At 43.4% G+C, this 16,433-nt stretch overlaps 2 protein-coding genes across 2 annotated transcripts in view; one reads left to right on the forward strand and one right to left on the reverse strand.

Moving 5' to 3' along the window:
• The window catches only part of kmt2e (lysine (K)-specific methyltransferase 2E), a 24,243-nt gene extending 13,445 nt beyond the window's left edge, over positions 1-10,798 (reverse strand). The window contains 2 exon segments of the mRNA XM_058077065.1: positions 2,127-2,311; positions 10,436-10,798. Coding sequence (XP_057933048.1) covers positions 2,127-2,197 — 71 coding nt within the window. The 5' untranslated portion in view covers positions 2,198-2,311; positions 10,436-10,798.
• A 756-nt stretch (positions 10,799-11,554) lies between these two features.
• Positions 11,555-15,514, forward strand: ndufb2 (NADH:ubiquinone oxidoreductase subunit B2). The gene is made up of 5 exons (XM_058077083.1): positions 11,555-12,979; positions 13,053-13,148; positions 13,289-13,433; positions 15,212-15,287; positions 15,431-15,514. Exons 2-4 carry the CDS (start codon positions 13,063-13,065, stop codon positions 15,284-15,286), a joined length of 306 nt encoding a protein of 101 aa, XP_057933066.1. The 5' UTR covers positions 11,555-12,979; positions 13,053-13,062; the 3' UTR covers position 15,287; positions 15,431-15,514.
• Positions 15,515-16,433: the final 919 nt, after the last annotated feature.

The raw sequence follows: 16,433 nt of genomic DNA on the forward strand, positions 1-16,433 counted from the left end.
GATTTATGTAGAAGACTCAGAAGAAGACCTTGTCAATAATTGCTGGGCAGCATTTCTTAGTCCAGGGGTGCTCACACTTTTTCAGCATGCGAGCTACTTTTAAAATGACCGAGTCAAAATGATCTACCCACTACAAAAATGCAAAACATCTATTTATTTTCAAATGTATTGAGGATTATTTGTACGTACAATGTATGTTGATGTACCTTACATAACCAAATGAGCCAATATTGCAAAACACACATAATTAACTATTAACATTTTTTGTAATTACCTGAGTTTACTTTGATGACTTGCACTGAATTGAAGCAGCCAGGGATGCATAGTCCGGACAGTAGCTGCTGATAGCCAGCCTCAAGCACACTTCCAAATGTTTATCAGTCATGGATAATATCCGTATCATAATATCCGTATAATATTCCATATCCGTATGGAAGTGATATGTTTTTTGCCTTTTTACTTGGTCCAGTTTTTGCCTTTTTACTTGGTCCAGCTCCTTCACTCATTTTAGTGACCATAAACTTTAGCGAGGGCTTTAAAATCTTGCAATTCGCCGACTAGCTTAGCACTTTGCATCATTGTTTACGCATGAGCGGTGACCTAAAGGTCAAAATTCAGTTGTCATCTGATTGGTTGTCCTGTATGTCAATCAAGTAACGGGGATGGATGATAGGCTGACATCGTAAGTTCTGCTGCACTTAGAGACGTTGTTTGATTTGATTGGTCACCCGAAGGGCAACATTCAGTTGTCATCTGAATGGCTGCCCTGTATATCAATCAAGTGACGGCATTGATGCTAGGATGATATTTTTTTAATGTCACGCCGCGATCGACCAGCGATCGACCAGTACCACCTCCGCGATCGACCGGTAGCTTGCGATCGACTTAATGAGCACCCCTGTCTTAGACAACCGATGAGAATGTAGAAATACAAACAAGGCTGATGTGGAGAAAAAGGGACTAAAGGGGACTAATGAAGAGCAGCAGCCAGAGGCAACGCCTTCACTCTGAAGAGCTGCCACTCGCTACCATGGCAACATTACGTACTCCGCCAGTGTGCACGCGCATGTGTAACCGTGGACACACGTGCGCACGCAGCATTAGCCAACAGCTGGTCACCCTGGTGCAGACTAGAGGGGATGTGGAAAGGACACGGCACTGTTTCCCCTCTCCCAACGCTCCAAGGAGATGCTTTGTCCTTTTTCACAGCATGGAACCTTTTCCAATATGTCTTCTTTTAAAATGTTGTAAATGAAAGCAGAGGATGGACAAAGAGCAAACCAGAGTCAAGAGGGGTATCTGCCCCCCAACCCCCCAATTGGCCGCAGAGCCCCACTGAGGAAGAACTGTGTGTGTGTGGTGGGGGGGGGGCATTTAGGACGCCATAGCTTTGTGAGCGCCAGCTGTCACTCAGGGCTGCTTCCATAGAAACAGGCCTTGCGCAGTGCAGAGGGGAGGATGGGGGGGTAGATACCATGGCAACACAAGCTGTCACTGCAACAGCTCTGATGAAGGTGGGCTCTCCTTCATTTAAAGAGACAGGCGCAAGCCTCGCACCACCATTCACCCCCCCACCCGCACCCGCACCCCAACGAGTGGATGACGTGTGTTACTCTTTAGTCATGCGAGAACATCTTGCTTCATTTATCTGCCAGAGAAAGCCACGGCAGTGTCCTTGATGAGGAACCGAGGGAGGAGGGGGGGGCAACATGAGGCTTGTTGCCATGACGGCGTGCACCTTTCTGCCTCAGTGGCTGAACATGGCGTACACATGAGCACACATCAGGCTGGAAAACGGGGAAAAGGACGAAGGGAGGGTGGATGGGGGTGGGTGGGGGTGTTCATGTGTTGTAGTGTGGCGTTAGAGACACAGGCGGCATAAAATGCTCGTTCTGGGCTCGCTGCCATTTTGACACAGACGGATGTAGTTAATAGCGACCATGGTTAAGTGCAAGAACGATCGATGAGCGAGGGAGGGGGGGCTCAACTGTCCATTACAGCAAACACATTCCAAGTTTTTGTCCTAATTGATTATGGAAGCATTACAATTAAGAATAAATATTATTTAATTACAGAGAGGGGGAATTATAGTACAGTTGTCAAAGTGTACTTTTGGAGTTACTTACTCCGAGCCTGCAGCCATGTCCAGGAACGAGGCGTCTGCTGTGTCCACCCCTACTGGGATGACTATGCTCATGACGTTCTCTGCTGATCAGTTCTTGTCCTACTGAGTCCAGAGAATGGGAGTCCAAAACACTGAGGCATGCCAGCCACAGCAGTCATTGCAGACATCTAAGTGCATCCACAAGGCCTGAGGACAGAGGACAGAGTGGGGACAACGTGTCAGTGTTTGCACTACCAATACAAGTCACAGAAAGGATACGTTCCCGACACAACGGCGCTCCTTTTTGCTGGAATCAAACGCTATTGCTTTATTTTTCTTACCTGACTGTCGGGACATCATTTATGTCTCGACGTGGTTGTGTTGATAATTCCCACTCAGCAAGTGTGCCACAGATTTTGACTTTCTGGATCATTGTGAAGTTTTGCCGTTTTTATTTAAAGTGTTAGCATACACAAGCGACAAAGAGCGATTTGCTTTACAGTCATCTTATGCTAACATCGTTGGATTGTTATAGACCACGACATGATACACAGACGACTGGAAACGTGCAATAAATTGCAGTAAAGCTGCACCGTGAGCGATCGTCCACAGAGCGGAGCACGAGAACGCAGCAGCCAGCCGCCATGAAAGGGAGGGAGAAGCACGACTCCACACAGAGGCCATTTCCCCCCCCACACACACCCCTTGGTCTGCTGAAAAACACTCATTTTTAAATACACATGCTGTAATTGTTGGGGACGCTTGGTTTCAGTGGAATCACGGCTTGAGTTGCCTCCACAGCTGTTAGAAGGATTGGACGGACATTAACGGCAAGGTAGAGATTTGAGTATGTGTGTGTGTGTGTGTGTGTGTGTTGTGAGCATCCAGACAGGAGCATGTGTGTCAGTGTGGCTGGCCCTGATACAGAGCTCTGTTGATAAGCAGGATTAGTGGGAGGGGACAGATGCCGGGACAAAATAGGCTGCAGGTCACACCTCAACTGGGTGGCCAGACAACGGGTGGCAATCGCAAATATCGTACATATTAGGAACAGAGGAGTCAGTGATAGGCGCTTAGACTGACCCTTTAGGATGTTGGATTGGATTGAACCAATTCACGGCAACTCAGCCAATCTCCACAACGTTGTCCAATCCCGGCAACTTTTGTCCGATCCGCACATTTTGTCCGATCTTATTCGTCTCAAATGCGCATGTCATCCTCACGTTACAGCACGATGATTTCTACAATTACACAATTGGGTCATAAAAAACTCATTCACTGTTAAAATGTGAAGGAAATGATGTCATAAGTAGAAGGAAGTACTTCCAAGGCGATCAATCACTATGGCTGCCGCTTGAATGTAAACAGGCGCTCGCTTAACGATGCGGTATCTGAGTGGGGGAAAAAGACGAGAGGCACGTTTATTCCTGCACGCAGTTCGCCTGAACAGTACACAGGCGGACATTTCCAACACACACAGAACACACTGCCAGTCTTCAAAATAAAAGCGCGGTTTGCAACATCTCGTCCAATTTAGTTGTGGACTCCTATAGAGTAGAAAGCTTTCTAGATCCAACAGAATCTGCACCTATTCAGCTGTATTTCCTTGGCTTTTCAAAACAGTCGGTTTTAATTTATTCCGCACACGGCCCCGCCTCCGGTCACAAGCTATGCTAACACGGTGAAATCTTCACACTGCAGTCCGACTCACTGTGACATCATTTAACACCATGATACAACATTCCAACTACATTTATAAGTCAGGAAAGTGGAAAAGCATAATCAGGGTGCTAAAGAAATCTTACATTAATAATGTAATTTGAATTGCATGGGTGACTACATCTTCCCACACACTGCAATACAACTTTTACTTTTACTCCACACTGTTTCTTGGAGCTTACTAAACTGGAGTGGGTTTACTCAGCTTCACTCGACAGGAGCTGGCTTTTAAAAAAAATGTAAACAAATACAAAATGATTTTTAAAAAGACCTGCGTCACGTGACTATGCACTTTACACCTGATTGGCTGGCTCTGAGGCACTTTTTTGGACTGAATTTTACATTTCTAAACTTTGTATTTTAATGAGCTTTTTTTTTTTTACATGATATGCTAAAAATGTAATTAGCTAAATGCACGCTTTAGGAAAAAATCAGCTCATTAAAATACAAAGTTTCAAAATGTAAAATTCAGTCCAAAAAGCTAATTTTTTTTACATGATGATATGCTAAAAATGTAATTAGCTAAATGCATGCTTTAAGAAAAAATTAGCTCACAAAATTCAGCTACTTGAATTCATTGTCTAAAAGAAGCTTTGGTATTAAAGAAACAAACTTTACATGACTATATGACAATATTATTCAAATATTATTCTGTCTAATTTGCATGTGACAAAACTCTGGAAAAATAAATAGTTTTTGGACAAAGCGCAAGTTTTCCTTTGTTGGCTACCGATTTGGCACCACCATCCAGAATAGTGGTAAGAGTGTGTCAGCCGTGAACAAAAGAACAAACATGTCAGACGATGCTGTTCTTGGTACACGGTACCAATATGTTATGTTTGGAGATCAAGCCCCTGTGCACTGCACTCCATCCTGAGTCTCTTCCTGTGTGAGGAATGTCCAAGAAGCCTGAAACACCTCCTCATGGGGTCAAACATACACAAGCGCTCCTTCCTCTAAGAGGTGGTCCAGTGCAAACATACTGTCGGGACTGAAAAAAGGCGGCTGTGAGAGGGAAAGGGCAAAAAGGGAAAAACAAGTACAGTACAACAGCATTCCTAACTAAACCAGAGCTCAGACTGCCTCATGTTGCTCCTCCTCTTCCCACTTCCTTTACAGAAACTGTCCGTCACCCCTAAGAAAAGCCGTCAAGGAAAAAAAGGGGGTTGGAAAAGAAAAAAAAACATCACTCTTCCTTTGCCTAGTCACCCCACCCAGCCGGATTTCTTTCCCTCCTGTGTACTTCCTAAATAAACCCGACACGAGTGACGCAGAAGCAAAAGGGGAGGGGGGTGTCTCTCTCTCCCACACACACACACGGCGCCTAATGACAACCAGGCGAAAGGGGGAGGGGCCTATGACAAGGACAAAAATGAGTCAAGTCCATCTCTGCTGTTCACCTTTGGAATTCCAGGCACAACAAAGGTCTCCGTTTTGTGTGTGTGTGTGTGTGTGTGGAGAGGGGGGGGGGGGGGGGGGGGTCGTCTGTCTGACAGTGACCCTCCACAGCTTTAACCCTGTGTGGACTCTGGGTGGCGGCACTGGGCCCTCTCAGACACAGACACACACACTCAACTGTAACACAGTGTGGGGACACAGTGGTGTCATTGTGCGGTCGGTCGAGGGGGGCGGGGGGGTCCTTTTAAAGGCCGTAAGGGAAAACCCACAGCATTGCAACAGCTTCTCACACTCCTGTGCGTTGCCATACGGGTTCTTCATGGGAGACTTTGAGAAGAAGTGGAGAGCGAGCAGGAGAGAGGGGAACAATTAGGAATTGCAGCCCCCCCGATCCTATCCTTCCCAAGCAAAGAGCAAACAGATGTTTAAGACACCCTCCCGGTAGGCGGCTGCAGTGACTCAGCGAAGCAGCAGATGAATCCAATCCATCCATATATACACAAAGTGTGACCCAGATGGAATGTAAGCCTGCTCTGCTTTCTGCGACGGGACGTGGACCTTCATCAAACCGCTCCAGCGATGGCCTCGAGTACAAACCCGTGCATCAAGGCGAAAAGGGAAGTGGGTGTGTAGACACTCCACGGCGACAAGAGAAACAGTGCATAAACAAGAGACCCCCCCCACCAGCCTCTAAAGACCATTTAGAAGTCGAGGATGACAATGTGTCGCAGTGTTTGTGCCACCCCCCCCCAACCCCACCTAGCAACTAGTGAGCATGAAAAGACGAGGAGGCTAGCAGCACTCCTGCAGGCTGGCGGACAAACAAATGATGACAACAAAGGCGGTCTAAAGCAGGGGGGCACCGGTCTAAAGGAGCACATTTACAGGGGGGGTCACCACATTGCACATAAAAATGACTTGACGACGCCCTGTGTTAGAACCCGGCGTGCTAAAGCTGCTTAAAAGTGATGGAGTGCACAGTAAATAATCACAAGGTGCTACTGAGGCATGGAGAAAGCTACGTCTCCTGTCAAAAGCAGCAGATACAAAATAAAAAAAAAACAACAAATAGGTTAGACATGCTTGTACAAATACCGTTGACGACTGTCACGCAATGCTGTTGCATCACAGCGATGCTACAACTTGTTTTAAATGGGAGTCACTTTGCAAACACGGCTAAAAAACATGGCCGTCTATGAGGGATCCATTACAGGCCAAAAACAGGTCACCTGAGCCTCTGGCTCCTCCGCTCAGCTGGGAGGTCATGTGACTGCGCCGAGCTAAACAGGAGCCGGGCGCATTTATCTGATGGGTCTCTCGGGGTCTGGGTACCACAGGCGTGAGATCACTGCCGCAGCTTTACTAGGCCTTAGATGGCGAACTCCAAAGCTTCGAACCCCAAAAACAGACATGCGACCATTTTGACTGTCCTGTCGGGAGACAAGCCGGAGCAGGAAAACACGATTCTAGTCATCATATTTGGATTTTCTTTTCCAAAAGAAATCATCTGCAAGAGAACCAGGCCTTGTTAGCAAACAAACACACTCATCTGTTTCACTTAATTGGTCAGAAACTACTCCAACCTCCCAAAAGACAACTTTTTTTACTCACCATCACTATACTATACTATCCAGGTCATTTTCATTTATTGCGCAATTCATTCGTTATTGTCCCAGGCCTAATGACCACAATACGACTTTTTTTTTCTGAACGAGAAATCTGTCACGTTTTAATTGCATGAGACCTTCTGACCCCCCCCCTCGTATTCATTCATTACATGCCGAGATGTGACCGTCACTACGCAATATGTACCCCACAGCGCAATTGGTTCAACGCATGTGCACGACGCGTCTACATCGGCTCGGCCTAGTTTTCAGCAGTTACGTGTAAACCATGTGTAATCTACGCCGTCCATTGATTCCATTTTATTTCCATTTTCTCAGTCTTGGTGGATGTCGTAAGACGATGGAAACATCCACGTGCTAACCAAGTATTTTAACAAGTCACCCCCACAATAAATTACACATATGAAGTATGGTTATTTACCATTTATGGTTTATTTATATTTTTAAAAAACTACCCGAGCACCTGTTGCCACAGAAGCGCCGTGGAGGATGCGACATAGTCCTGGCACCATTCCGGGTACGTATTTCGTAGTGACAGTGTCTTGTCATTAGTTTGAGGCCGATATCGGTATTCCTTAATATCAAAATTTGTAATAAAGTACTGGACCGTATCAGTATAGACCAGGGGTCGGCAACCTTTATTATGAAAAGAGCCATTTCACCCCCTTGCTCACTAAAGAAAAATAGCCTGGAGCCGCAAAACATAGTATGTTTAAAACAAAATTGGAGGGAATTTGGGGCTATCAAAGTAGTTCAGATAAGAAAAAAAACAAGTTGGAGTACTCTTGCTAGTATTATATTAAATATAAACTTACATAAATATATGTGTAAATTACTGTAAACTTACCTGATACCTGAAGTTCCAATGTCGCTGTTTTATATGATCTCTAATTTATTTTTTAGAATTGTCAAATAGCTTTGGGAAAGTATGAAAAGTATTTATAAAGTATTTTCCTTAATGTTTACCTGTGAGAGAGAACTGAATAGCATCCTGTCTGCTCATCCTTGTACTCATCCAATCACCAGTCAGAACTCAGTCAGGATGCATTCATGGACTCACACAAAGTTGGATTTTTTTAAACTCATTACAAAGACATGCTTTTTCCCCACTGTGGTGTTAAAAAATATTCAAGCATTGCAAAGGGAGCCACAACAAAGAGGCTGAAGAGCCACATGCGGCTCTGGAGCCGCGGGTTGCTGACCCCTGGTATAGACAATATCAGTAAGAAAGCCAACATTGTCCATCTTTTGTGTGTGTGTGTGTCTCCATCTAAACTAAAACTAAACACATTTTAACAACATTTATCCTAAAAACGTAGCATCGTGTCAGTCTGCAGCACTAAAATATGAATGACATGAATATGAACTATGCTTAGCGATATTAACAGTGATTAATATGTTCCTAATAGTAGCACCATGCAAGGGACAAGAACAAATCGGCCTATTGTGTGGACACACTTAATTGCAGGTTTGAAGATATTTTTTTGTCTGTCTCAATTTCCTTCTTTATGCATTTTGATGCTCCGCTTCCAAGGTGGTTCCACAGCACCAGTGTGTACGTGTATTAAGAACGGATGCTGTACAGTAATGTTTGTGTGTTGTGCACAGGCAGAAGGTCGTGTCTGAGCACCCAGCATGCAGCATACGTCATGCTCTTCAGCGACTACTTATAAAACATTTCACTGTCAGTGTCAATGACATCCATTGTACACTTTAAAGAGAAAATAAATAAATACATGTAATGTTGTGCAGTTGCTTCGCGGGGAGCGTGTCGGCGCTGCAGTGAGCGCTGCCGGTAGGGGTGTGGAGGCGACGGCGTTGCTATTATATTGCCACAACAGGCTGGCCGAGGACGCCATTTTCCTAGCGCTTTTTTCCTGGGGACGGTCGTTGTAAGCCCGGCGGAGGAGGAAAATCCCCCTCCACCCCCTCTCCACTAGAGAATGCATTCAATCGCCTCTCCTCTCACACGTTCGATTCTAAGTACCAGCCGCTCGACGCAGTCTCCAAGCCTTGTTGTTTTTTTTTTTGTTTTGTTTGTCGAATGCGAAGCAAGCAAGCTAATCGGTTAGCAATTATGTTGGGCCACTCGACCGCGCACAGGCTTTGGATATAAACACTTGGGAGCACACCAGGACGGGCAAACATGATACGTCGTCTCCATTTCTCCACATTGTTACGTTAAAGAGTGGCGATATATTGAGAGTTGAACGTCGAGTCGCCATTGAAGGTCAAACGACAGCTCGCACCGCCGCTAATGGAATAATACGTAATGGGTGATAGCTAGCTAGCTAGCTGGGCGAAGCTAGCGGGGACAATGAAAATTGGGCTGTTTGCATCATCGTCGACGGGAAGGCGCGATCGCGTCGGTGTTTGACAAAATACTCGCATTTCAAACGGAACGGGGTGCTTTTTAAACAAGTGTCGGTAACATACGGGATCGAGGGGGGCATTACGAAGTATATGACGGGGCGTCCCCTCCCCCATGCTTGCAGCATTCTCTCAAGCTACATTCAATTACACTTTACTTGTGCCCTTTAAGATAGCACACGGTCAGAAAAAAATCGCCATTTTAAGCGACTGTGATCTTTATAGTTTGTCATACGTGGTAATGCAAAAAAGAAAACACAAAAAGCCCAGCGGCGTTCGAACACTGCGCAATGTAGACAAGCATTCGAGCTATTCCAGCAGCTGCTCCCTTGCTTTGCAACTTGGAGTCTACATAGTTTGTTTACATGAACCTACGAAGAGCTTATTGTTCTGTGGCATTTCAGCTGGAACGGAAATCAGTCGCTGCGAACAGGATAAGACTCACGTCGACTAATTGCAAGTTTGCAACAGATTATCCGCTTATTATTGCATGATAAGGCAGACACACGGTTGACTAAAACATGTTTTCTTGCACGCTTAAGCGTTTGTTTTGATTACAAATATCGCGTAATGTTATGATGGACGATTTAGGACTGAATCGGAGGAAACTGCGCGCAATGTGGCCCGCAGCGATTACTGTGTCAAACGACGACTGCTGTCACATTTAAGTAGCCTTTAAATGATCTCGACATCCAAGTAGACTTCAGCGTTGATTGCATTTTGACATTATCTGCAATTATAACAACGCATTTCCCATTACAGGCGTTCCTTCTCAATATTAAGTTTGGTGTTATGCCTTTTTTGCAAAGCCCATTGGCGATCGCTGTGGCATGTACATTAATCAACCCCAGAGCTTTGTATGACGTTTGTTTTGCCACTCTTGACTTTGCCATTACGTTTGTGTTAAGCTAATTCGAGCTATTAGCATGTGCTAGCTAGCTAGCAAGCGCTCTTTTCCCTTGCCAACTTGACACATTAGCTTACGTCACCTACATATTCCCCCCAAAAGGCCTCCTTAATGCGAATTAAACCGAGGAGACGACCATGGGTAGACATGGATAAAAGCGAGTGTTGTGTTGAGCTAGCCTGTAAGCTAACACTCAGCTGATACAACTAGCCAGCATCAGCATGATGTGCCAGCTAAAGTAAAGCCAACAATAGCCTCCCAGCTCCGGGTTATGCTAGCCCTCAGAAGAACAACACAGTGCACTTTACGTACCGTTTTATGTCCACGTCGAGGGGTAGCGAATACGGGTCCAGGGCAAGACCCTCGCCGCTCTCCACACAGCCTCCACAACCAAAACAATACTTGTGTCCACACACTGCGGATCACTAGCAAAGCTATACTAAAAGGTTTGGATTTCCCTGGTCCTCCGGAAATAGTCCTTTCCCCGCTGTCAAAACCCCCGCCTCTAGTGCTGCACAGTCTGGGTGCAAGGATCGAGAGGGGAACCGTTAAAAAAAAACTATACGCTGATCAAGAGCGACTTTTAGAAATTAGATCCCTTCAAAAGCAGTCTCTTTTCCCTGTGCAAAAATGGCGGCCCTGCCAGGACTGCCGAGACTCCGCCTCCCCCGCGTGCCCCCCCTCCCCTACCTTCCCATCAGTTACACCAGGGCTCCGCCTCCACAAGCTGCGGGGCTGCCCGGTCCATTTCGCAGGGGCGTCGTACCCGATGCGCGGTCACGGACGTGTTTCCTGTCCAGGGCGGCCATTACTGTTTTGTTTAGTCTATTGATATGAATTAAACCAGTCATCTCCCACTTTGCACTTTGATACTGTTGTAAATGTTATACATTTTGTGAACAGACTTAAAAACGTTTATATTTAAAGTCAAACTGTTATTATTACTATGAACATCTCGCGTGTATGAAGAGCAGTACTGTGTAACAAATCCTTAACACAATGCAGGGGGGACATCTAAGCTCTTATGTAACAATTTACACAAGAGCAGATTGTTTATATTAGATGGATCTTTTAAGTATTGAACCTATAATTAAAAGATGATTACATCTTTGATATACTTACAAGTTACAGACACAAATCTGTAACGTGGATCCATCCTGTTAATAGGCTCCATTGTTATGATAATGTTCGATGTGTTGATTATGTAAACCAAATAATTTTAAATGTGTGGTATATAATGTGTGCATGATTTTGCTACACACCTTTGTTTCTGTGCAGCATGTGTAGAATTCCCTTTGACATCATCTGTTAGGAGAGGATGTCCTCATCTTGTCCATGCAGTCCTCCTTCCCCCCTACAATGGGCGCAGCTCCTCGCGCATGCGCACCGATGCCCCATCGCCGCATAGGTTCGCTGTTGAGTGCGCTGCAGCAAGCGAGCAGTCAGTCCTCTTGCACAAAGTTGGCCGAGGAGCGCCTTAAAATTCGGCTATTTCTTTCCACACGGCGCCACCTGCACGGAGGACACAACGAGACATCTTTATTTCACCAGAGAGGACAGCACTTGTGAATGAACCGCGTGTTTTTTTTTTTTGTTTGATTTTTTTGGTGTGAAGACGACACGACCCGCCTTTGTGTTAACGTATATGGCGTACTAATGACAGTCATTCAACATAAATCAAAGTGAAAACACAATATTTGTGTTATTTGTGAAGCCGTTCGTGATTACATCACCCGGCTAGTATTCAGTGGGCGGGCTCTGAGCTATGAGGGGAGAGGGGCGCAGCCGGAGAGCAGCCATTAGCCACTAATGTCGCAGTGACAGACATAACAAACCGTTTCTCTCATTGTACAATTATTTGGGATGGCGACTCGATACCAATATTCAGTCACAGTGTGTGTTAGTTGAAAATGCCCGTCTTTCAATGATATTTCCCCTTCATTTCGATGCGATTCCCACCGTCCGCGATAGAAACAAGATGGCGCCCGTGTCTTGTTTGAGTGCAGGGCGGGGGCGCACAAGCGTGCGCGCTCTCGATAGTTACTTCCGGTGTGTTTCTTATTGCAGCCACCAAAATTTGTTATTCGCATTATAGCGCTTCAGAATGAGCTTTATTCGCCATGTGTACTACCATCGCTGTTACAAGTACAACTACAGAAAGTAAGTTTACACATGAGAAGAAGATACTACGACGATACATATTTACATAGAATGATTAGAATAAGTTGGTATTTGCAGTCTTATGCCCAGATTTTGATGCATTTTCACTTCCAATTATTGTATTTTGAGCGAGATTACGTACATATTTACATCTACCAATGTGCTGTATACACTTAACACCAAAGCATTATTCAAGATCGAACATACTGTACTGCATATACAAAACATGCACTGGACGTTAGCAGAAAGTCCCCAACAAGCATTATTTGCCCCATGACCCCATCTAGTGGATGCTACTAAAACAACCACCTATTGACGTTTTCATTTCAAGATAATAGACCACAACATAAAGAACTCCATTGTTGGCTATGCTAGCAAAGAAACGAGCACATAGCATGAAGTAAAATAATGAAAAAAAGCGTCAATATATATATTAGATTTACTGGAATCACGTATAAGCCTAAAAATAAAATACCGAATACATCAGTAATAAACATATATGAATATTACACGGAACGATTGTATTTTAAAATAGTCAATTATGTCATATCGATACGCTAAGTACTCCTAGACATTGTGTCCAAACAATGATATTGCCATTCAGCCAATCAGCGCACAGGTTACAGCCACAGTCACCAACCTCATCCAATCAGAGATGTCTATGTTGAAGTACCCGTCTGTTGACCCGAGGAGAAGGTGACTCCTCGGCAAGCTCGGTTGTTTCGTTGAGTTATTAGCCTAAATGTTCTAAAACGTTGTCTTCGGATAGCTGAACGACCATGTCTTCTTTTGGAAGGGTCTTGGGGGTCCTTCGGGGGACCACACAGCTCCTTAGAAGCGGCCGACAAAGAATAATGAGCAGAAAGTAAGCGACATCTCCACGACTAGGCTCTATGCTAATATGGCAGCCATTTTGCTAACGCGTCAATAAATAAAAGCTAAAGCTTTCAGTGTGTACATTCTGGCTAGTTTTGTTTCATGATACTTCCTGTATCGCTGTTGCAGGGCAAGCGGCGGCCCACACATCGAGCCACAATACAGGCAATATCCTCAGATCACCAAGAAACAGAAGCTGGAGTCGGAGCTAATCAGTGGTGCTATGTGGTTCTGGATCCTGTGGCACATGTGGCACGACCCTGATGCTGTACTGGTAAGCAATAAATACATATATAAATTACTACCCTGATGCTGTACTGGTAAGCATTAAATAAATACACAAATTACCACCCAGATGCTGTACTGGTAAGCATTAAATACATATATAAATTACTACCCAGATGCTGTACTGGTAAGCATTAAATACATCCATAAATTACTACCCAGATGATGTACTGGTAAGCAATAAATACATATATAAATTACTATCCAGATGCTGTACTGGTAATCATTAAATAAATACATGAATTACTACCTAGATGATGTACTGGTAATCATTAAATAAATACATGAATTACTACCTAGATGCTGTACTGGTAAGCAATAAATACATAAATTATTACCCAGATGCTGTACTGGTAAGCAATAAATACATGAATTACTACCAAGATGCTGTACTGGTAATCATTAAATAAATACATGAATTACTACCTAGATGATGTACTGGTAATCATTAAGTAAATACATGAATTACTACCTAGATGATGTACTGGTAATCATTAAATAAATACATAAATTACTACCCAGACGCTGTACTGGTAAGCATTAAATAAATACAGGAATTACTACCTAGATGCTGTACTGGTAAGCAATAAATACATATATAAATTACTATCCAGATGCTGTACTGGTAAGCAATAAATACATAAATTACTACCCAGATGCTGTACTGGTAAGCAATAAATACATATATAAATTACTACCCTGATGCTGTACTGGTAAGCATTAAATAAATATATAAATTACTACCCAGATGCTGTACTGGTAAGCAATAAATACATAAGTTACTACCCAGAAGCTGTACTGGTAAGCAATAAATACATAAATTACTACCCAGATGCTGTACTGGTAAGCAATAAATACATAAATTACTACCCAGATGCTGTACTGGTAAGCATTAAATACATAAATAACTACCCTGATGCTGTACTGGTAAGCAATAAATACATAAATTACTACCCAGAAGCTGTACTGGTAAGCAATAAATACATAAATTACTACCCAGATGATGTACTGGTAAGCATTACATACATAAATTACTACCCAGATGATGTACTCGTAAGCAATAAACACATAAATTACTACCTAGATGCTGTATTGGTAAGCATTACATAAATTACTACCCAGATGCTGTACTGGTAAGCATTAAATAAATACATGAATTACTACCTAGATGATGTACTGGTAATCATTAAGTAAATACATTAATTACTACCTAGATGCTGTACTGGTAATCATTAAATACATGAATTACTACCCAGATGATGTACTGGTAAGCATTAAGTAAACACTTGAATTACTACCTAGATGCTGTTCTGGTAAGCATTACATAAATACACAAATTACTACCTAGATGCTGTACTGGTAAGCATTAAATACATGAATTACTACCTAGATGATGTACTGGTAATCATTAAATAAATACACAAATTATTACCTAGATGCTGTACTGGTAAGCATTAAATAAATACATGAATTACTACCCAGATGATGTACTGGTAATCATTAAATAAATATATGAATTACTACCTAGATGCTGTACTGGTAATCAAGTAAATACATTAATTACTACCTAGATGCTGTACTGGTAAGCATTACCTAAATACATAAATTACTATCTAGATGCTGTACTGGTAAGCATTAAATACATAAATCCCTATCAATTCCAAATTTGCTAGCAGGCTAGGTGACTGTAAACATAGCTCAGCAAGTAGTCCCCCTAGGGAGCTAGACCCGGACTATGGTACTAATGTGCTATTGTTGCCTTTGAAGGGTCACTTTCCATGGCCTGATGCCTCTGCATGGACAGACGAGGAGCTGGGAATCCCAGCAGATGACGAGGAATAAGGTGAATGTGCACTGCTTCACCACACATTAGCCACATTAGCCCCATTAGCCCCCTTTACACAAACATGCAACTTTTTTTCAACCCACTTTGGTTTTCAAGTTGGGGTTCTAGGAATTAATACTTTTTGTATATTTTTGTTGTAGACCTTCAGGAGTGAAGCTGCTTCAATCAAATATTCTAAAGTCATGGTTGTACATAGCAAATAAAATATCTTCTAAGTAAGTATATACTCTTGTTGAACTCATTGACCTGTACAGTGATATTAGTATTCCAACAATGAGCCCAATGAGTCCTTTTATTTTTTCCATTTTATTTACACGCAATTTCTGAAATGCAGAAACAAAATCCATTAACAGTGTCTCAATTTGCCAGTGTTTCTTTTTTTTTTTTTTCCAACTCAGTTTAAAAATGACGGGAAATCACACATGAACACAAAATGCCAAAAAAAAAAAAAAAGGAGAGCTGCAAAGCAAACCTCGCTGTTTTAAAAAAACAACTTGACATGCAAAGAGAGGTTTAAGTGTTCGGGAAAAAAGGCGTCCGAACGGAGGACGCGGAAAAAGTCACTTGCAGGTCACGTGCGCTTCAACCTGAGCAAAGCTTCCAGAGAAATAGAGAGAGATAGATAGAGTGGTCTTAAAGCTACTTGGCATCGCTAGTCAAGTTGGATCAACTCATTTTCAGGGGGGGTGGGGGGGTCAGAAGCTGCAAAAGAAGTCTGAAGTCGGCTGGTGCTTTATCAAAAGGTTCTGTTCATGGCATCATTTCCCTGAGAGTGAACAACTGCAAAACACATCAGCACTAAAAAAAAAACAAAAAAAAACGAGAAAACACTGAAGTTCCTTTTGCCGCCCCCCCACAACCGTGGTGGATGCAGCCTGGGGTGGGGGCTCGCAATACCAAGTGGCACAAGCCGCGACTGCTCATGTTGCGCATTGAGGAAAGCGACGCTTGTCTGCTGTAGAAAATGTGACGTTCATTCGAAAAAAAAAAAGACCCGTTCTAGTCGCGTACGGCGCCAAAACCACCGACTAAGGAGAACTAAAAAAAAAAAAAAAATTTGCTACGCGACACAAATGGCCAGCACACCAACGCAAAACACTTTCACATTTACGTCAAAAAGGAAAAAAGCCCGTAGAGGAAGCG

The sequence above is a fragment of the Doryrhamphus excisus genome, chromosome 7, assembly GCF_030265055.1.
Source record: "Doryrhamphus excisus isolate RoL2022-K1 chromosome 7, RoL_Dexc_1.0, whole genome shotgun sequence".
In the NCBI taxonomy this organism is placed as follows: domain Eukaryota; kingdom Metazoa; phylum Chordata; class Actinopteri; order Syngnathiformes; family Syngnathidae; genus Doryrhamphus; species Doryrhamphus excisus.